The sequence below is a fragment of the Alligator sinensis genome, unplaced genomic scaffold, assembly GCF_000455745.1.
Source record: "Alligator sinensis unplaced genomic scaffold, ASM45574v1 scaffold279_1, whole genome shotgun sequence".
NCBI lineage: Eukaryota > Metazoa > Chordata > Crocodylia > Alligatoridae > Alligator > Alligator sinensis.
In genome coordinates this window covers 2,043-25,513 of record NW_005842434.1, presented here as the reverse complement: position 1 = coordinate 25,513, position 23,471 = coordinate 2,043, and the positions used below count along the sequence as shown (strand labels likewise).

The 23,471-nt window shown below is 44.7% G+C and overlaps 1 protein-coding gene across 1 annotated transcript in view; it reads right to left on the bottom strand.

Annotated features, from left to right (window-relative positions):
• FAM198A (family with sequence similarity 198 member A) overlaps nucleotides 1-22,838 on the bottom strand; it is a 57,828-nt gene extending 34,990 nt beyond the window's left edge. The window contains exon 1 of the mRNA XM_006030279.2: nucleotides 22,791-22,838. Coding sequence (XP_006030341.2) covers nucleotides 22,791-22,793 — 3 coding nt within the window. The 5' untranslated portion in view covers nucleotides 22,794-22,838. The remainder of the gene's footprint in view (nucleotides 1-22,790) is intronic.
• Nucleotides 22,839-23,471: the final 633 nt, after the last annotated feature.

The window sequence follows — 23,471 nt, the reverse complement described above, 5'->3', positions numbered from 1 at the left end:
GCATTCCTGAAATTCCTGTTCTCCCTAAGCCAGAGCAAGCTCGTCCTCAGCATGAGGAGGGCAAGGAGACAGTTTTAGTTTCAGGAGACTCTTTTCTCTTGAGAAAACTAGACAGACTTTTTAGAAAAACTGAAACCATCTACATTTCTCAGCTGTTTTGGAGCTCCAAAATCAGAGTTTAGAAGCTGCCAATAACTATATTGCTACTATATTTGAAAAGCAGTGCATTTATCTTGGTGGGGTTTTGGTTGTAGCCGCATTAGTCTAGGGCCATAGGCAGGCAAGGTTATTTGAGTAGATGTGATATCTTTTATTAGACCCATTGAGTACAGTATTTGGAAAAAAGTTCCTAGCAAGCTTTTGGGTGCAGTCACCCTTCTGCAGGCACCGGGAGTCTCAGACCAACAGAGACTCCCTGTGCCTGCAGAAGGGTTACTGCGCCCAAAATCTTGCTAGGAACTTTTTTCCAACTACTCAGTTAGTCTAATAAAAGATATCACATCTACTGAAAGAACTTTGCCTGCATTTATCTTGGGGTATATGAAGTGCACATCATTGCCAGAGTATCTGAATCTTGTTGGAAGTCAGCAACCCTCCCTCCCATCCTTGTTTCATGGAAGATACCTGTGCTATACCTCTTTTAAGTGTTGGTTGTTGCAAAAAAAGGAAAACAGAGGAAAGTATAGTTATATTATTGAGGTCTGGCCCCATACATCAGCATTGTTCTACTGATGTCAGTGGAGTGATTCCAGTTTACAGTCACATAATGAAGGGTTGGGGGGGGGTGCAAGGCAGGTGCAACAGGAGTACCCAGCCCGGGGTGCCAACCCTGAGAAAGGAAGTGCAGAACTAGCAGCAGGTGCTGCCCACAGCACTCAAGCACCCAGTTATGCCTCTGCCAGTTTACACCAGGCAGGGATCTACTTAATACGGGACACTAAAAGGACAATGTTCATGACTCATTGCCAGGGAGAAATATGTGCCCTATCTTTTCCTAAGTGGAATATGCTTGCAGAGAGGCTATTACAGAGCTAACCTCTTTGGAGACTTGAAGAGAGTGTCCTAGCTTACAGTCAGGATTACCTAAGGCTTGGTATTAATTACCCAAAAGTTGGTATGAAATGGCTAGGTTACAAGCCATTATGCACAGTCAAAGCCAAGGGCACTGCAATACCCCAGAAACAGCCTGACAAGGCAGTATGATCCTAATATCACTCTCATCCTCCCCTGCTTCCCCCTGGCTCCACTGTGGCAGCATTTTGCAGCAGGCCTATACCAAAAGGCAACACAAAAAGTGCCCTGGGGCTCCACTGCCCTGGCTCCTGAGGGAGAAGGTCATAACCCCAGAGCAGGTGGCTGAGAAGAAAGTTATTACTGGACAAGTCACTTGTTAGCTCCTTGATAAACACAGGCTTGGTATTAAAGGATGAGATTCTGTTACCTCCTTCCTCCTCAAAAAGTTTTCCTGATTTCAGTGGGACCATCCATAGAGAAAAGTTCTCAGGAGAAGTAATCTCAACATGCAGCCAGGACATCTTACTCATTCAGTTGAGCAGTTACTCCCATAAGTTAGCCCAATGATATTGACACTGTAAATAGCCATTCACCAGCATAGGCAGTTCTCTTCTGACCCTCCGCCCATGGTTATATCAGTGCAGTTTCCATGGAGCTAAACTTGATCTACCCAGAGTAAGTGGGATCAGAATCAGACCCTGGGCCTCAGCTTCTTTATCTGTTCTTACTCAGGTTCCTCCTTAAAATGCACATCTTCCGTGACACCTTCTGTGAACTTTGCCTCACTACTTGAAAAGAATGGCACCTAGAAAAACCTGCAACTAACAAACTTGACATAAGCCCAAAACTAACACTAATTCTTTTCTTTTCTTTTGGTCAACTAAGTCATAGTTGACTCCAAGATAAACATGAGTTGTCAATGTGATAAAGTGATCAACAAGGCTAACCGCAGTTTATCATGCAATAGCAGATGCATGATGAACAGGTCCAGGGAAGTGATGCTTCCCCTCTATGCGGCACTGGTCAGACCACAGTTGGAGTACTGCATCCAGTTTTGGGTGCTGCACTTCAAGAGAGATGCGGAGAATCTTGAGAGGGTTCGCAGGAGGACCACTCGTACGGTCAGAGGCCTGCAGACAAGGCCTTACAAGGACAGACTGAGGGACCTAGATCTCTTCAGCCTTCGCAAGAGAAGGCTGAGAGGTGATCTTGTGGCTGCCTATAAGTTTATCAGGGGGGGGCAGCAGGGCATAGGAGATGCTCTATTTACTAGGGCACCCCCTGGGGTAACTAGGAACAATGGCCACAAATTGATGGAGAGCAGATTTAGGTTAGACATTAGGAAGAACTTCTTCACAGTAAGGGTTGCCAGAATCTGGAATGGGTTTCCAAGGGAGGAGGTGCTCCCCTACATTGGGGATCTTCAAGAGGAGACTGGACAAGCACCTGGCTGGGGTTGTCTGACCTCAGCGCTCTTTCCTGCCCAGGGCAGGGGGTTGGACTCAACCTACTGAGGTCCCTTCCAACTAACACGTATGAATCTCCTTCCCCCTTTCTTGGTCTGCATTTTGTCTATTTACAGCAGAGTCTCTTTGTATCAGGTACAATGTCTTCTTATGTGCCACTAAGACACTCAGGATAGGTCTCAACCACTTCTCCAGCACCATGAGAACACAAATGAGAAGAACAGTCTGCTCAGCCATCTCTCCACTCCACATGCCTAATCCAGAAATGAGGTGGGGAAGCCTTTTGGGGGTTGCTGCTGGCCACCACTCTCAAGTATGCTGAGATGGCTCAAAAATAGGAGCAGAATTCACCACCAAGATGGCTTCGCTATCTCTTTTCCTGGCTTGGCATGCAGAGAGAAGGACCTTCTGGGTAGATCATGCTTCTCAAGGGCATCAGGGAAATGGTATGGACTTCCCTTCCCTCATAGTCCTCTACCCCCACTGTGCTGCTGTTGGAGCTGGACTGAGAGTTTGGCATATTTTTTATGCGCAGGAATTTCTTCATTTGCTTGCTGTTACCAGTCCACATCAAGTATGGACATGCTGCAGGCAAAAAAGCATATCCAGCAAAAAACTATGCATTATGTGTGTGATGTAAAAAGATCTAGTCAAGCCATATTTGGTGATTTTCAAAACACTATGTGGAAAATTTGCTTAGAAACTTTGTAGGACAGACAGAAACTGGAATCCAGTAGGAGCTGGATGATCAAAGATGGTTGCCACATTTTTAACTTGAGTCACTTTACTGACTAAACAGTCAGATTGTTGTTAACTTCCAAGATCACTTTGTCTTTTCCATCAGGAAGCTCTGGTTTGGGCACTGCAAGTTGTGGCTTCATTTCACTGCCGCTCTGGGCTCAGAATCAGGCACTGTGAATCAAAGCAAGAGCTGTTCCAGATTCTCTCTCTCTCAGCTCTATGCAAGGAGTCAAGTTTTCCCTTCCACATCAGCAGCAATGAAAAGTGAAGTGCAAATTCACCCTTCATGGGGGGTTTTCTGGTAGTTAATAGTGCAAACTTAATGATAACAAAGATAATCCAAGATTGCAAGAACAGTATTTCATTTACAAGCTCAGGATAAGTAGTTTCTCAAAGACACTTTTTCAGGTCCATGCTGTAAAACTACTCAGTTTTATGCTATTGTTTCAATTTAGTCTGAAATGAAAACCATACTTGGAACTCTGCCTTGCCAGTTTGACACACTGACAGTACTCCATGTCCTCCTTAGAAGTTAGGTACATGTCTCACCAGGCAAGCTAAGAAACAAAACCAATAAAGAGACTTGAGAAAGTATTGTCTTTTCAAAAATCCTAGTAAGTAAACAACCTGAATTCTCACTGATCAAATGACAATAACTTAGCTCTGGTCCCCTGGAGTATCTTGAAGAGCACTGTGTGCAGTCTGGCCAACTAGGGATATGTTGGTTTTTTTCCAAATGTGGCTCAGGGTTTTGGTCTTTGAAATTTTACTCCCTGAAGGTTTGAACCTTGGCAGAATTCAAAATCAAAAAGTATGTTTTCAATTTCTTTTATAAAATTGGGTTGATCAAATTGGCTTTGTTGATCTCTAAAGGAAGAGAACTCCATGGTCCTGGAGTATAACAGGCAAAATAACATCAAAAGATTTCAAGGGAAATAAGTGGACAGTTACTGTAGCAACCCCAGCTCAGAGGATCTTAGCCTTGGTAAAGAACCCTGGATAAGCAGATTAGAAGTGTATAAGTATGTATTTATTTAGATTCAAACAGCAATAAAAAAAAAAAATTAAATATACACTAAGCTCCAGGCAACCTGAAAACTAATCTTACAACAACACAATAATGACTACCCAGCAGAATTTCTAATAAAATCTGTACGGGTAAGTCAAACAGCCTACCAGTCATATTAAATGATCAGAGCAGGTAACAAATTATCTCAGCCAGTAAATCAAGATGGCTGTAAAGCTTACTTCCAACCCCCTACCATCTCTATAGACGCACCCTTACATTTTCCCAAAGTCATGTCAAATTAATGGCATTTGCAAAAAAAAAAATAATAATAAGGCAAAAAAATAAGGCACAACAGTTCTTCACCTCTCTGTGTAGTATAAAACTCTTTATTGTTTGGTTTTTTTTAAAGATCCATGTTAAAGTTGCCCAGTTAAAATAAACCACAAGTTGGGTTTCTATAGCTGTTTTATACATCTTATTTTTTTAATGGTATAACATCATTTACAATGTAGACTGCATTTTCAGACTTTTGTGCACATGCTTATACGCACAGATGTGGCTGCAATGAGCCAGCACAGCTGCTCACGCAGCCACAGTATGAGAACTCTTCTCTGGTTAGCTCTCTGATTATTTATGCATGTGACTGTGCCTAATCACGGGGGATCCTGGTTTTCTGTGTTTAAAAATGGCAAATTATCTGATAAAAGTTTCACAAATTCTCTGATTAAAAACCCCAAATCTGTGATTAAAATGAAATGCCATTATATATAGGTACCAATTGAACGCAATGTTTTACTGATATATTTACAATTTTAAATCAATATGGAAGCCTACCAGTGCCTTAATCACTATAATAAAATAAAATAAATTCTAAGTACCTCTACATTTTGGTATTTGATTTTGGGTTTTTTAATCACAGAAAATCAGAGCTTCCCCTGCCTCTTTTGCTCACCAGGATGCAGGTCCAGGCCCCTCACTCCCCACCCACAGCCCCCCAACCCTGCTGATGCCCTTCAAAACAAGCTCCCAGCCCCCACTCTGGGATCATGGAGCTGGGGCTGGGAACAAGCTCCCAGGCCTCACTCTGGAATCGCAATCATGGAGTGAGGACTGGGAGCTCCCTGCTGCCGGCAGTGGGACGTTATCCCTGCCTGGACTGTGGTGGCAGTGCCCGGCCCAGCAGCAGGCAGCTCCTGGGGGCAGGGAGCAATCTCCTGCACCCTGCTACCTGGCTGCCTGGGAACAAATTTTCTTCTGGTCAGCTGTCTATATGTGCTGTACTGTGCAGAAATTACTCAGCAGTTAATTTGCTACTTGCATTTGCCAAGTGGAAAAGTTAACTGCCAAGTAGAGGAAGTTACTGCACAGTAGGAGTCAACACATGTAGACGGTGATGCTTACTACGCAGTAATTAACTCTACTCATGTAGACATGCCCAGTATGAACCTTCACATTTAAGAAGATAGAAGTGGAAAATCCTATATACAGGCAGCACATAGCTCTTACAGTACTCATACTGCAGGATTTAAATAATACGACAAAAGCAAAAAATAAATAAATATTAAATTAATGTGATGTTTATAGACAATGCATTATGCATTCTGCTTCTATGTCCTATCCCTTTCCCCTATCTGTTTTCTGCCTTTGTATATTTAAATTATGAGCAGTTTGCCGCATTACCTTGTGTTTTGTCTTTGTACTGTGCCACAATGGTGGCCCCCTTTTCCTTTTAGTTCCTAAGCTGTATAATAAGCATGATAATGATGACCGACTACCTGGCTGAACTAACGTTAGGCGTTAGGGTAGCGGGGTGGAAAACCATAACCTCTGATCAGATTCAAACCTGTTGCTGAAGAGAGCCTGGTACAGGAGGAGCCATGTTTCTGTTCCTGAGGTTGTTTGGTAGTTCAACCAAGTACCTGGAATATGCTAGAGAAGTTTAAGGGCTGCCCCAGAAAACCAATCCAGCAGGTAGGGATCTGTTGACACAAGGGAGCCAAGACCGTGGCTGATATCCTTGGTTATACCCAAGAGCCAGTGGGAGGGAGGGTGTGTGTGTTTGTATGTCTGTGTATGGGTAGGTATGAGAGAGAAAGAGAGAAGCTACTGCAGTGCATTTACACTACCTATGGTTCCCAGATACTGAGGAAATCCTCCTGGGCCTTGATAACCCATACTTAGGACAGCTTTGCACGAGCAGAGTGCCACATAGGTTACCCTCGCATGAGACAGGATCTGAGCCCTCAACTTTTGCCCGTCCTGTATCTTTCCCATTTCTTCCCCTGCAGCCATAGTGTGGTCTCGGTGTTGAATTTCCCAGATTTTTCTAAAGAGAGGCCTATAAGAAAGAAAAGGGAATGCAGCAAAATGGTTAGCAATAGGTGGTAACAAGCGCCCATCTAATTTCTTAGCAGAGTGCCTAGTAGCCTAACTATGAAGCAATAATCAGTAGCTATTACCAGACACTGGAAAGTCCACACTGGGGGAAATGCATGTATGCTTGATGCCTCTTTTCAGAGATGTGTGTTCGCCGAATTACTGGTGAGTCTTTATGGCACAAGGCAGGACCATGCCAGGACACCAGGCTATTCTAGCTCCTGGACAGGTAGCACTGTAGTTGTATTAGTGAGTGCACAAGTGCTGTGCTGAGACACAGAGCTGGCTGACATTCATCAGTAGCCATGTAGAGGCTCAGCAGAGCAGCGGTACGTCTTATGCTGCTGATGTCTACTGACATCTCCTGTTAAGCCTATTCAATGTTGAGCTCCTTAAGGCCAAGACTTGTCTCTTTACTACATATCTATACAGTGCCTAGCACAATGCAACCTTCAGGCACCACCACATAAATAAGTAGTATGTCTAGCTCACAAAGGTGAGCAAGTTGTTGGAATTTATCACATGAAGTAAAATCCCCTTTCTTCTAACTTAACTTTCAAGCAAACATTTTGAACATACGAACAAGTAGAAATCCTCAGAAAGGCCAACTTCCGTGAATCAGGTACCTACCATCTTCCTATGACATTTTGCTCTGAAAAACTAGATGATTTGCTTAGATGGAATTTAGTTCCGATGGCTGGTTATGGCTGCCAGAATCATACTTAGCCCTGGCTTGAAACACTACTGCTGGTTTCACAAAGTACTGAATAATACATGGTTGTGTGGAGCATGAGTCAGCTTTGCTTACACTATACAAAGATACAGAATTAGACAACATTGTCAATAACCAGCCAACCACACACACAATTTGTCATAGACTAGAAACGGTATTTAATGAAAAAAGGAGAACCTTATCGCTATTTAAAGATAATTTAAAATCTTCAGTTAGTAGGCAAAGCTGTAGTCAACGGTCCAAAAGGCTTTAAAATGTATTTTAACTCTTTTTTTTCCAGATGCCAGAACATCCTCCCTCCCCCCAAACTACTTGTCATCTGGACACAGCCTGTCAAGAGGTAAATTTTTTTAGTCATTATTCCTATAAGTAGGAAAACACAGGATGTGTGTAGATGAAATGGGGGCCCTAAATTGAAGTGGTGGGTTTTTAAACCCACGGCTTCAGTTTAGGGTGAAGTAAACCCCTGTGTCACACACTCCGCACTTACCTGCCTCTCTAATGGTGGGGAGGGGTGGGCGAGCTGCCGGCGGGTGGAGCGGTTCCTGGGGCGGGGGGCAGGCCTGGTGCTTCCTTCTGCGGTAGCACCCACCTGCAGGCACCCGGCTCGGGCAGTCCCGGGGGGCACTACAGCCACGGAGGGAAGCTACGGGCCCCCGTGCAGCTCAGGCAGGCAGGCAGGAAGCCTTGGGGAGGGGGTGGAAATCATGCTCGCTGCTTTTCTTGGGTGGAGTCTGCCTTCCTGGGCTGCTGCCAGGCTGCCTGCAGGGCTTCCTGCAGAGCCACAGAGCTGCACAAAGCCTGGTGCTTCGCTCCGTGACTGTAGGGGCAGCAAACTAAAACTCCTCAGAGGAGTTTTAGTTTGCTGCGTCCCAAGTCATTTAAGGCGCATTATGCTGCCGAATTTCCTACAGCGGCTGGAATTAATGCACAATACACCGCCAAGGCGTGCAAACACTGACATAATTAAAGTAGTGCAAAAGCATTTAGCCTGCTATAAAGTGTCATGCATACATGTCCCTCATTTCGTCTACACAACTCTGACCCCACACTACTTATGCTGGAGCTTTATATGTGAGGAGTCCCACAGACCACAATAGGGCTACTGAGATGTAAATGTTCTCAGGATTGAAGCCTCACTGAGATTTGTGTCTTGAGGCACCACTGGAAACATCTCCAGACATATTATTATGAGTAGTAATAGCAGTGTCATGGAACAGGACTCCTATTCTGTTGGGTGCTGTACAAATATTGAATATGGATACATGCTGAATAATTAGGGTGGCCACACATCTCATTTGCTCCAGGGCAGTCCCATTTTCAGCATCTGTGTCAGGTTCCATCAGTTTGGTCAGATGAATGCATCTGTCTTGTTTTAAGTGGGATGCCAGGGACAGGTGTTTAAATTGGGATGGTCTCAGCAAAAATGGGACTGCTTCACCCTTCACCCCCACCGCCACCCAACCCTCCAGCACTCCACCCCTCCACCGCCTGCACAACCTCCACCCTACTTCACCTTGCTCTCCAGCTCACAGCTGAGAACAGAGCTCACACACAGCTGACCATGCCAGAGAGCTGCGGAGAGTAGAGCATCCCATTATGAGACAGGGGAATATGTTTACCCTATGAATGCAGGCCTGCTCCACCTCTATTACAACCCAAGTCCTATTCAGCAACTACAGGCAACCCCTGCTTAACGCTGTTTCACTTGGCGCTTATAACACTCACTTGAAATTGATACCAGATTTCACTTAGTGCTCTGCGTGTTTCATTATAATGCTTGCGGTCACCATTTTTGGTCATTAAAAACAATTGCGGTCGCCATCTTGGATCATAAAATAGTTTCAGTTTCGCTTAATGCTCATTTCACATTTGGGATATAGCCACAAATTTCCCCTCCACAAACAGAACCAAAAGATGGCTGAAAGTTAGATGTAGTGCTCTTTAATGAGTGCCATCTAAAACAAGAATGCAAGACAACAACATTAAATGACCTACTGTGCATCTTTCACATGACCATCACTTTGTTTCAGTCAATTTGCAAGGCTCCTGTTTCAAGGAGGTAGCTTATATAGTACTGGTTTTAACAACAAGATCCTAGATAAAAGAGTTTTACATTATTATTAAACAAAATTTCAGGTACAGCATAAGAACAAATGTTGAACTTGTCTGCAAGATGTTCTGACACTACAGCTCATGATGATGATAGTGAGGTAGTAAGCATATAGGCATATGCTCAAAGTTAACTGTACAGTATACTAAAATCCCTTTGGCTTCTATAGGCACTTAAGTTAAGCATGTACTTAAATATTTTTATTAACTGAATGAAAAGAATTTGATGGGGGAGGGGCTGATTTCAACACACACAAAAAAATCCATAAATTTTATAAAATCATATAAGAAAGAAGAGATCAAAGAAGAGTCAAATTCTGACCCTATTTATCTAAACCAATGATGCATAACCAGGATACTGCAACACACCAGGGTGCCATATGATCCTTTTAAGGATGATGTAGTGTGCTGCACAATGCAAGGTGTGCAAACACTTATACACAATTCACAAGATAGACCCAGTGATTTGAAATAGAAATTCACAGTGTCAAAACCATTCTGACCTGTTGTGGTCTTTTTCAGTTTTTGCAACAGAAGAATTGCTCTATTCTTTTATTGTAGTTAAAGAACAAGTGAAAGCTAAGAGCTGGCATTTTCTGAGGTGGTGCCTGGAATCTAAAAGGTTAAGAACTGCTGCTGATCTAGATTAATTGACTGCTCTTGATTTCAGATCCTATTTCTGCTCAACCTGTTTCTCTAAATGATGAGTTACAATTCTCATGTTCATCTCCTCTCTTCCTCACAGTCAGGACCTAAAATACTTCTGTTTTCCAGGATGCTCCTCACATATGAGGTACACCATTGCTCAGTTTTGAGCTGTATACTGCCTTTTACGTTCCTTTCTTTGTTTTTGAAGAAATTTTAAAACAGATCTTCTGCCAAGGTTATGAACAATTGCTTTATGTAAGCATGCAAATTCCAGCAGTTGTACATAATAATCAGGCTGTCGTTACATTGATTGGTCCTGATTACATTATAAGCCAAACAAGTTAGCCGCAAGTGGTGTATTTATGTCATCAGAATTGTATGGTGGGGTTTCATTATGGCCTGAATATGAACAAATAGTTTGTGAGCAATCCAGAGACTGAAATACATAAAATATAGTTTGAACAATGAAAAACTTGGAATTGAAGTCTGCTTGCTCATTTGCTAAAAATTGGTTAAGAAGGCTCCATGCTTGTCCCAGCAAACCATTTATACACTTGCCTTGTGTGTGAAGAATTTCACAAACAACTCACTATCTGGGAAGAACAAGGGCTCAAGATGGTAGACATTCTACTATCATAATAGGCCCTAGAGTCAGTAGTGTCTCCAAGTTCAAAGGATTTAAGTAGTGGTTACATTTCATTGAAATCAAAGGGATTTAGGAATGTACCTTAAGTTAAGTATGGACATCTGGACCATACTGCAGAGAGATCAGTAGAAATCTGCACAAAAGGTACCTTTTTCTTGCAGATGGTAACAATTAGGTTATTTATAGATTCCAACTGAGTCAACAGAGTTGTCAGAGTAGCTCTGTTATTTCCATACTATTATGAAACATCATAGCCTGATCCCAAGTTTGTGGAAATCTATGGGGTTTGAAAATGGATTGCAAAACGGGATAAATACTTAATATGTTTCTTGGAAAATATTACTTCTGACATATTTTCATTGCAGTATCATGTAGGTAAACAGGCATCGACAGCACAAACATTAGTCATACAGTATCCAGAGACGTTGCCTGAAAATTGTGTCTGTAACAGTATAAATGGTGTGACTTTGGCCTGGAAAAATAAAGGACTCATAATTCTCCTCGATCCTCCTCATCCCTGCTCTATAAATCTGTCAACCCACAGGGAGTTAATATTCAAGCTTGTGATTCATGGAAAGGGCACTTTTCATCCAGATGCTATGCACACTGTTGCTTTAAAAAAAACCACAAATTTCATCTCAGCAGTCAACATACATCACATACTAAAATAAATATTCTCTTGCACTACCTACCTCTTTGACATTTATACCCTTAAGATGCCCCCATCCCTCTCCTTCCCAAATGCAGGGTCTGGGTCTTTATGTTGGCTCTGGAGTTTAGTTTTGCTTTCAGTTTCACAGTAAGATTCTTTGTTTCTCTTAAAATTAAGTAAAATATTGCATCAAATTCTTAATGCCAAAAATCACTGGAAAGCATGAGCACTAGATGAGGGGCAGAGAGCAAGACACTCTGGGCGCTTGTACACATGACACCATTAAGATGTACACGCGATGAAAATGTCACTTTGTGTGGCTTAATGGCATTACAGTGTACACGTGCAAGATGTAGGGGGGCGGTTAAATGACTTTGCATCATTGCAAACTAAACTACATCTGGATGTAGTTTAATTTGCAACATGAACGGTGCATGCCTTTGGCGGCTGGAGGGGCACGGCTGTGCCACCACCAGTGAGAGCCCAGTGACAGGGAGTGGGGAGCTCCTGCAGACGCCACCAGCACTGTCAGTGGCAAGGGGGAAGGGAGGCGAGCGCCGACCACAGGTCAGCAACCACCTGCAGGCGCCACCGGCAGCGGCAGTCAGGGGCAATCAGGGACCGCCTGCAGATGGTGCTGGCAGCGGGGTGGCGAGTGGTGACTGCCCACAGGCACCGCTGATATTGTATGCAGCGGTTTTTGCAGGGGGTACACTGCACCCACGCATATGGGGGTGCACGTGCACCCACGTGCACCTCTTATGCATCACCCCTGATTTGCAATGTTGCAAATTGCAATGACGTAGCTGTCAGCTTGCCCCCTGGCCGCGAGACAGGTGGGCAGAATCCGCAAAAAAGGATCAGGCCCCTCACCACTTCTGCCTTCAGCAGGCTCCTGCAGCTGGCAGAATGCCTGGGACCACCTGGAAATGGGCTGGCTTGCCCCTGGGGCAGCATGGGAAGGCAGCAGGAAGATGACTGGGTTTACTGGCGGCAGGAGAAGGCGGCAGGGATGGTGCACCGTGTGCTGGAATCCTGGATGGGCTACTAGTTGGTTGGGTGCTGCTCCAGCCTGTGGGTGCCCAATCCAATGCTTCCCTGAGCCTGCCTCTAAAGAGAGATGGTGCAGTACCCTGTGCACCATCCTTGCAGCTGCTAGCAAACCCAGCCCCCCTTCTGCTGCCTTTCCACTCTGCCCCAGGGGCAAGCCAGCCCATTCCCAGGCAGCCCCAGGTATCCTGCTGGCCACAGGAGCCTGGTGAAGGCAAAAGCAGTGATGATCTTTTTTCTTTTTTTGGTGTGTTTTTTTTGATGGAGCCTGCCCACCTCTCCTATGGCTGGGGGGAGAGCTGCCAGTGGGCCAAGTAGCCCCTGAGCTGTGGGGGGCCCCAGTCCTTCCCTCTGCAGTGGCAGCACCCCCTGGGACCACCCAGGTAGGCTGCTAGCAGGCCGAGTGCTGCCCCAGCTCGGGGTCAGGGAAACGTTGAATTGGGCTGGGTGCTACCTCCGAGCTGGGGGCACTAGCAGCCCACCTGGGTGGCCTGCGGGGGTGGTGCTACTGTGGAGGGAAGGACTGGAGCCCCCCACAGCTCAGGGGCTGCTTGGCCTACTGGCTTCTTGCTCCCAACTGTGGGAGAGGCAGGCAGGCTCCGCCAAAAAAAGGATTGGGGCCCTTGCTGCTTCTGCCTTCAGCAGATGGCTGCTGAAGGCAGAAGTGGCAAGGGGCCCGATTCTTTTTTTCTCTTTTTTTCTCCTGTCAGAGCCATCCTGCAGCCAGAGGGAAGGGGTGGGGGCGGTGACCTACCGGTGGGCCAAGCAACACCTGAGCTGCAGGAGGCCCTGTCCTTCCCTCCATGGTGGCAGCACCCCCTGGGACTGCCCAAGTGGGCTGCTAGCAGGCCAGGTGCTGCCACAGCTTGGAGGCAACAGCTGGCCCAATCCAACTCTTCCCCAACCCCGAGCTGGGGCAGCACCCAGCCCGCTAGCAGCTCAACCAGTGGGGGGTGCTGCTGCCATGGAAGGAAAGAACAGGGCCCCTTGCAACTCAGGGGCCGCTTGGCCCACCTGCAGCTCACCTCCCGGTTGCAGGCAGGCTCCGGCTCTGACAGAAAAAGAAAAAAAAAAGATCAGTCCCCTTGCTGTAACAGGATGAAAAAATTTAAACAGTTTAGTCCTCAGGGTTTTGACCTATGCCCCACCGTTTCAATTTAGGGGACAGACTAAAACCTTGGGGATTAAACCCCAGTCATGTGTAAAGCACCTTCTGAGACCTAGAAGTCTTTGCTCAAGTGTAGCAGCATTAGACTACGTCATCAGAAGGGAAACCAAAATTAAGAACCATCTCAGGAATCTTCTTCTTCCTGATCTAGTCCAGCCAGGCTTGTTATAAACTGGTGCTAAAAGGTACTGGTTTGTGCTTATATGCAAAACAGTTGTCTGCTGGACATAATCAGACATGTCCATGTGGTTACATCACCCATTAGAGACAGGACTGCAAGGAAGCAATAAACCCTAACCTTATGGCCAGTGATAACTAATGGAACAGAGGGCACAGATTGGTCATTTTGGAAAAGAAAAAACAGAGTTCTCCTCTGCATGCATTTTCATTGATGGCCACAGTATCATACAGGTAAGACTCCTGTGAATTAGTGGGGTTGAGCGGGACACAGCCAGGAACCCATGCTGACCCATTTGCAAAGACTGAATCTCCTTGTGACAGAGGGGTTAAAGATGGCAAGGTTGTGGCTGTTTACTTGTGGGCTAGTTGTGTTTTCTTCTTAGGGTGGGCACTGTTAGAAGCAAACACCCACTCTGCCAGAATGACATCTGTAATCAGAACCCTTGCAGGCAGTTCGCTTGTGCCCTTTCAGCAACCCAGCCTGGCTGGCACTTCCCTAGAAATACCATTAGCTGGTAATGAACAGAAACAAATGGAGTGTGTGATCCATGCTTGTGATGACAATTGTTTTGCCTGCTGAGGGATTTTCAAAATGGATATGCAAACTTTTAGATGTATTGGTTTCTTAACCAGTATAAAATACAGATCAGATTACATGCCAGGCAGAGACAGCTTATCTATTTATTCACATTGATAAAGTGCTCCACCAATGCTCTGGGTCCTGCACAAAGGTTAAAAGCACCTGAATAGGTCAAAGAAATCCTGGAAGGATGTTTTGCCTTTCTTGCAACCCTAAATCACTGCTGGAGGGCCTTCTTCTTGCAGGAAAAGCATGAAGAGAGAGATGTATCTTGTGGCAAGATGCCCTGAAAAGCAGCAAATCCTGACTGTGGCCTACCTGGTGGAGACTGGGAGAGAGGTAAATTTCAGCATAAATGGGACCTCACTGAGAGCATCTGTTCAAACTAGGGCTGTTAATGTGAGCGAGTGCCTCAGCTCATTTCAATTGCCATAAAACCTCAAAGACAGTAAAGAGTGAGCTAGTCTCTCCTGTAACTAGGACCCAAACCATTTGGGGCTTTATTGACCACACAAGAACAAGGATGCAAAAATCCCTGAGTGGCAGGGAGCAGAAAGCAGAGCAGCAGATCAAGCAGGGGAACAAAATTGAAGTGGTACTCAGAGATGGCATAAAGCTTAATTTGTGAGTTTATGACCATTTCTTACACTGGTATCTTCTAAGGCTGCAGTGTGATACAGGATAGGAGCATGCCAAACTGATTTGTCACTCAAATCACATCCAATATCATTCAGGTTCCGCTTCTTTGTTTCTGCTCTGCAAGTCTCTGAGTGGTCTCATTTTTTCCCTTTCCTGTGTTTTTGTCCTTATCTCAAGATGTTCTCAGATCAGCCTCTACATCTGTACAGATGAAGATACAACAACAGAGCCCTTCTTCAAAGAAACAGATGCTCCTTTCCTTTGTTCAGCATCCATCCCATGTATTTTCAACCATATTCTCTTTGTGAGGAATGAAGCTGAGGATGCCTCGGAGCAAGGGAATATCCTGTGTTTTGCTTTTGTGAAGAAGCATAAACTTTCCCGTTAGTCTGGGATCAGATGTCTGTTTCCCTGCTTGTTCATCTCAAACTGTTCTAGGGGGCATCCTTCCAATTCTTCCCACAAGACCAACCCCTTCAGAGGGGACAAAAGCAGCGTCTCCAAACCTGAGCTAGTAACTGGCTAAATGGAACTTGGACCCAAAGAAAGGTAGCCTTGCTCTCAGTTTTTCTCATTCTGAACAGACTCTCCCTCTTGTGCCTTTATCTTTGGCCCACAAACATTTATTCTGCATACTAAAGCTAAGTACAGACATTCAAAAAAGCCCGAATTAATCCAAGTTATGCGATTTTCTGTAACCAGCATAGTTTAGATAGGTAGCAAACAGAACACACAAGGTGCAGACAGAAGTGCAGCTCCCCACTACAACTGAGAATGCTTTGCAGGAAGTCTTCCGAGTTACAATGATCCTCCAGACCAAACAGAAGTTCACTGTTGTTCTGGGGGGGAAAGGGGAATTTAGCTGCTGGCTGGGAGCCTGCAGCCAGTTTCCCCTAGCAATGGCCCCTCCTCAGCCCATGCTGTTTTCAGAATGGGAAGGGGAAAGGGAGCAAAGGGACCTTCTAGGGGTTCCCCAGCAAGTTCTGGAGGGTGGAGCAGGTGGATTGGAGCTCCCCCAATCCATCCATCCAACCCTCCAGCACAGGCTGGAAAAGTCCCAGAAAGAACACCCTCTGCTCCCTTTCCCCTTCCCATTCTGAAAACAGTGACAGGCTGGGAGGCAGCGCAGACAGAAGTTACTGAAGATGCTCTGTTTTGAAATGTCTCCGTCTGAACCCTCATGCAATGCGGGGGAAGGGGACAGATTTTTGTGGGATCAGGCCCTTTTAAAGCACTTTGCAACTGTGCACTTCTGTTTCATCACAGCTGTGGAGTGCTTTCAGAGGCCAGATTAGGTGAAAATTGTCATTTCTGTCTGCGACCTGTACATTTGCCCTTGGTGGGGTGGGGAGGGGGGCGGGAGGGACAGCAAATCTTAGACTGGGTTCTGCCATTTTTAAACCAGTCTGTGTGTGTCAAACTTCTATTCTGTTATGGGTATAAACCAGTTTTGTGCACTGAACTTCTGTTTTGTTATGAGTATAGATCAGGTTCCAATCAGTTATACAGGTAAAAGTGTAATGTATGTACCTGGCCTAAGTGTGTTGCATTGCTGCTCACTACTCTGGCTCAAACAGCTCACAGGACTGAAAGTAGCAGAAACCCACTGCCTCTGCTTAGCAAAGCACTCTGGGATGCACAGAGTATGAAAGGCACTACATAATCCCGTTTTATTATTTTTTCCTCCTGATGGGATTACCAGTCCCAGTGATGAATGCCTAAATAAATGCTAAGAATCACTTAACATTTTGGCACCTGATCCAGGGAGGCAGTGACTGAGGAGGACAGTATTTATTTAATTGTGGTTATTCTTGTTTTGATCAGCTTATTTTCCATTTTAGCTTTCAACCAAAGGATTAACACAAGAAAATGAGAGCAATTATTCAATTTCCGAGAAGGTTTTGCAGTATGCTAATTTAACATACTTCTCACCCACTAGGGACAGCATCAGATTCCCTTGAACACATTTCAGCAGAGATCACACAAGCTGGTTTCCAAAATTGTTTCAATCTTTTTTTTTTTTCCTGGAGAGCAGAAAGGGAATTCCAAAGTGCCCCAGATGAAAAAGGAGGGAATTCATATTGCAGGCCCTTCATCACAGGCAGCTGTACTGAAAGCAGACAGAATTGATTCCACATGATCTGCCTGGGATGTGGGAAAGGTATCTACTTCTTTAGCTTGCATCACCTAGTCTGAAGAAAAATATTCTGCCCACTACTTGGACTTTCCTGCCTCCGGAGTCCCTGGCGCACTCAAACCCAATCACACAAAGCTCTGTGGAGGAAAGGAAAATAGCTGCAGACAAACTGGGATTATTTAATTTAGAAAGGAGACAAGCTAATACCAGGGTATTGATAACTTCTGATTAGTCCCTTCCATTCACACTGCCTCATAATGACAGACTATTAGTGTCACTTGAAATTAATGGCTGGTAAATCTGAAAGCAAAAGAAAGGAACTATTTCGGTAATGTGTATCAAAGTCAGCCTGTGGAATTCACTGCCCCAGGAGGTGAGAGCGCCACATACAGGAGCTAAATTTTAAAAGTAGCTGAATAAAATGTTATGATCAATAATAACTTTTATAATGTAATATAATTGATTTGGGGATAACCATGCTTCATGAGCTCAGATGGGTGGGATCAGGATGGAGTCCAGTCCTCCTCTACTGTCTGCATACAAAATTACAGAATTAGCCATATACTGGTGTGCACCTCAAAGAGATAAACTGTCTGCTTACCCATTCTGCATCAGCAGTTCCTGGGACTCTGTGAGAAAAAGGCAAACTCACAGTGTGCCATCTCCCACAGAGGGCATCTGACCTGTCACCTGTGAAAACACCCCTCTGTCATGTGTAGACAAAATGAGAGGCATGTGTGCATGACACTTTAAAGTGGGCTAAATGCTTTTGCACCACTTTAATGGTGTTGCTATTTGCACACCTCGGTGGCGTATTGTGCATTAATTCCAGCCACTGTCGGAAATTCAGTGGCGTAATGCACCTTAAATGACTTGGGGTGCAACAAACTACAACTCCTTTGAGGAGTTTTAGTTTGCTGCCCTTACAGCCACGAAGCAAAGCACTGGGCTCCGTGCAGCTCCGCGGCTCTGCAGGAAGCCCTGCAGGCAGCCTGGCAGCAGCCAGGGAAAGCAGCCCCGCCCAAGAAAAGTGGCAAGCCTGATCTTTCCTTCACTTGCCCCCTGGAGCCTGCGTGAGCTGCACGGGGGCCTGGTGCTTCCTTCCTGGGTGCCTGCGGATGGGTGTCTCCTGGAGGGGGGGCCACCCACCACTGCCATGGAGGGAAGCACCAGCTCCACCCCCCCGTGCAGCCCAGGGATGGCTCCACCCACCAGCAGCTCGTCCTCCCCACCCCTTCCTGCCGGAGAGACAAGTAAGTCAGCGGGGGGTGTACACGATACGGGGGTTTAATCAGCCCTAAATTAAAGCGGTGTTTTTTAAAGCCCACTGCTTCAATTTAGGGCCCCCATTTCGAAGGAGTTAACGCTGTTTGAAGCAGCCTTTCATCTCAAGCAGATGTTCCTTTGGGCTTCCAGGCAGTTCTGAGGGCAGAATGTCCCTTCTTTCTCCCCTTTGAATTATAAAGCCCGGAACCCACAGCCTTGGGCAAAGGCATTTCTGCAGGTTTAGGAGAAGGGTAGAGCATACTATAGGTCCATGCTTCAGCTGTTCCAGATCTTTTTATCTCCTTCCCAACCATTCACATGAGTAGAGAAAAACATCAGGCTCATTGCCTTTTGGATCCAGGTTTCTGTTGAACTCGTCTCAACCTAAATAAGAGCAAGTTCCACAGAGAGCTTTGCTCCCATGTCTACTCCTCTCCAGAAGGCCTGTGAATCAGCACACACAGGGCCTGTGAGTGCAGTTTCTACCTGCCTGTAGATTGCCAACTATGACTTTTTCCCCCACATCCAACACCAGCCTCACCCTTCCTGAAGACTACCTGGTCTCAGGAATAGAGCTGGTTGCTTGTCTTGGCGAAGTTGGGGTCCATAGTATTGTGACTATTGTTGCATTGATGTGGTTGTCAAGGGAAATGGTGGGAAGGACACCAAACTTTGCACCATAAAGATGGTTGTATGAATCAACTAATAGTTTAAACCCCTATCCTATACTACTGGACACACATAGTAGGGCTTTGAGAAATTTCACCAGCTGTTTCATTTTGATGCTGTTTTGACTCATTTCAAGCTCAAAACAGTGAAATCAAAACAAAACAAAGAGCTTCAAAACAGCCTCAAAACGAAATGAGGGCAGATGAAACGTTTTGAAAGTTTTGAAACATTTCGAGTTTCGAAGCTGAAGCTGGGTTTGCCTGCAGGGAAACAGAAAGTAAGGAGAAGGAGGGGGAAGAACTGCTCTGATATTGACTGTGACCGTTTGGCTGCCCGAGATGCTGCTGGTGCTACTGTGCTGCTTACCAAGTTATTACCTGTTGTCATTTAAAGTGGTGGACTGGGCTGAGGCTGTAGGAGAGGAGGAGGCCTCACTGGGGCACACTACCGTGTCATGTAGAGGCCCCAGTGCCAGTGAGGGCACACCTTAACTAACACACACAAACACAGCCACACGTCATGAGTTTTGCTTGTCAGCAGCTTGAGGTGCAGTTTTCCAGAAACCCCTGCACATATCTCCTTGAAACCTGGCAGGCATCATGCCCTCAGAAGGCTCTACCATCCTTGCTGCTTTCATCCAAATCTGCCAAAAAATTATAAAGTTATAGGTATTTCAGCGATTCCCCATTTTAGTCTATGGCTGAGTCACCAAATCTCTGAATCAGCACTGAATCTCTGAAGCCAATTCAACCAAATCAATTCAGGACAGTGATCTGAATCTCTAAATGGAATCGCTGTCCTTCAAATCTGAATCTGAATTGAATAATTCCCTATTTGCACAGGCCTAGCTGCCATTAAGATCTAACATAGTTCATCTTTTCACAACTCCAGATAACTTTCCACATGACAGTCATGGCGAGGACGGACTGAAGAGGGCTCCTTTTTACAAAACAAAATGTAGTATGTTGTCATATATCTTAAATGACTGAAATGGCTTCTTGGTTAGCCTATGGGTGAAACGTCAAAACAGTGAAACAGTTTTGACAAAATGAAATGGAACAGTGCTTTCGAAAGGAAACAAAACTCAAAACACAACACTGTCCTGTCGAAACAGCAAAACGGAAGTCAAAACGAAATAGTGCTGTTTCACACAGCCCTAACACATAGTACTGTACAAGATCCCGGAAGAGTTTTGATTGGTACTGATCTAACCAGATGACATGGAAAATGCCCTCTCATTAAAAGAGAAACTAGAATTCTTTGTTTTCCAGGTAATCCCGGCCTACAAACACCCTCTTAGCGCTGCCCTTTACACAGATGCAAGTGTATGCAAAGATAAATAATTGGAGTCAGAGCAAAGAAACTCACGAGTGTCTCGTGGTTTTTCCTATGACCTTCTGAGAGTTGCAACTTTGATGTAAAAAATATAAATACCCTTCATTATGGGGTTTACTCTGCATTTATAAACAAGAAAATTAAAAATACCAGTAACTAAAATCCTAATGAAAATTAACTACTAAAATGTTAACTAACCTGACACACTCAACAATGCAATGGCCAAATTAAAGTTACAATCAAAACCAATTAAATCAACTGATGAACTCATGATTGCAAGTGAGTGCAAAATGAAGCCTTCACTATGACTGAGCCAGATGGGAAATTACTGTATCCAAACTAAAATGAATAAGGTTCCAGGTGTGAGGTCACGCATAAAGGAACATGGGGTGTTTCTCCAAGGAAGCAGCACTAGTTTCATATTCACAGGGCAGGATACCACCAGCACTGTTGAATAGCTGCTGTTAGGAACTGAGGGGTTTTCAGGTGCTAACTTATGCATGATTCACCCTTTAACTGTTCAGGAAAACAGCTGTGGGTGCACCTTGATAGCAAAAATATCTGGACAAAATGATATCCATTGCTCTATTACACATGAAGAACTTATTTTTGTCGTCCAACATTTACAGAGCTGCCAATGCAGCACTTTCTATTGGTACTACATTTAATTAGCATTAATAATGATTACTGCAACATGTAAGCTATAAACTGGCACATCCAAACATGATCCCGCTCATGCTCCCAAGACTAAGACAAACTATTTTCTGGGGCTGAAAACAGGATTCTCCCTATGCAGGCGTGTGCGCCAAAACAGACTCTAAGGGCATCTCCTCTTCTTGGGTGCTTGGGATAACAGAACTACTTGGATTCACAACTGCACTGGCTACTAGCTAAAAACATTCAGTTATGTGAATGACACTACCATACTAGTTCCAGGCAGCAGCACCAGGAACTTCCTGGGTTTATTCAAAGTATGATTTTAGGTCAGTGCAAAAATGTTCAGTGCTTCACATTTGCTAAGAGTCCTTCTTGTCTCGTGCCTTAAGAATGCAAGGTTCAGTGGTCCTACACTCCAAGAAACTCTTGCAAATCTACTGATTATGCTTCTGTTCTCATTGGCTAGATAGTGCCAGATAGCCCAAAAGCATTCTTAACATGAGTAGCATCCTGTGGTGCAGGGAGGACACACTGAAATACATGATGCTGTCCATGACAGGAGAAAGGGGACCAATTTGTAATAGTTGAAATAATCCATGCCCTGGCTAGGGATAGTCTTAAAATTAACATGTGTTCTATGCTGTGTGCCAGGAATGTCCACTAGCCACAAATTTAACAGGGGCAGACACCCTGTCAGAAGAAGCATTGACTTCACTTCTAACATGAAACACATTACTGGAGGAGCAGTACAAATCTAGATTCACTTTAGCGCTAGCTCATGTAAGTCAGGCTCATGTGCTTGAACTAGCAACGCATGACAAAATATTTGCCACAAAATACTCCAGATCTCAGCCTTTGTGTAGATTCAAAACTATTGCTAAAAGAAGTTTTTATTATGAAAATGTGACACACTCAGTTTTGTCTTCATTCACAGCCAAATCCCTATTCTTTGGGAAATTGTGATGAAAACTATATTTTGTGAGTGCAAAAACAGTCAGAAAGGTGTCACCAAAGAAACTCACTGTTTTGACATGTTTCTAAGGCTTGTACCTGCAGCTGCAAAGAACTCCCTTTAATCACCATCCTTTTAAACAGCGTTTCAGGATGGGAGAAATAAAATGAGGATCATAGATAGACATAAAGAAATTCCTGGAAAAAAAACTGTCAGGAACTTTACTAACTTCTGTAATGGCATTCTTTGTTTCCTTTCCTACCCTCTTCATCAGCTTGTATGAACTGATGTAGGTGGTAGCAGCATCCCACTATCCTCATTAATTAGCCTCACTTAGCAACCACAAGTAATCTATAGCAATGTTATAGGAATTGTACAGTTTATTTCTTTATTCACTTAAAAATGAATAAACTTCTCTACTTGAATGCTCGTGTCACTATGTAGCCCTGCTGACCAAACAAGCACATCTACTAACATCTGCAAAATTGCACTCCATATCCTTCTTGACTTTTCATCCATAATCTTATAAGGGAGTAGTCCAGTCTATATTTGCTTAATTGTAGGTAGATTAATATCCTTTTGGCCTAAATGTTTGCCAAGCCATCTCAACAGCTCCGATCACAATTGCCTCCGTATCATCTAGGACAAGTCATTTACCCTCTTGGTCTGATTCTAACACTACTGTACATGAACAGCACTTTCCAATATCCTAGTTATCTCCCTGTACTAAAAGCCCAGCCACAGAACAAGTAAATCATACCATGGCTTTGCAATGCAGGTTGAGGGGCTCCTCTTCTCTCTCAGCTGTTTGCTGTGTTCATCTCCAGTAGAAGACCTTGCGCACGCACTGTAGACCTTCTTTCCAGATACTAAACCCTGTAATTCTTCAGCATAATCAGTTTGCAGGGCTTTGGCACCAGCTTACAGAAAAAGAGACTCATAAAAAACTTCAGCTCCTAATCAACACGTCTCTTTACTCCATCTTTTTCTCCTTTTTTAATTATGACCAGACGTTGTCACTCCAGGGTGACTACCCCACCACTGTGCTGTGCTCAGCCTGGGCTTTTTGCAATCTGTACCTCCTGTTCCTTATTCCAGAGGGGTTTTAGTTTTCATAAATCCTTGCTGCTAATTTGTCGCCAAGCTCTACAGAAGGGTCCAGTGTGCATGTGCTACTTTTTCGCTCTCTGGAGCTGTTCTGAGCAGTGTGCTGGACAGTGTGAAGAGGACAGTCTGGCACTACGGACCTAAGGGCTCTCTAGCAGCTAGTGCATTTCCATGGTGTACGACTGACAAACTTCAGCTGCTAGTTTTCAAACTGTGCAGCAGCCCAGACCCACCTCCCTGTGGGGAGGGGAAAAGAGAAGGAGGGGGAGGCCAGTTCGTTTGAAGCAGCTCTTTTCACAATAAAAGCCCTGCTTGCTGCTGCTTAAACACAGAG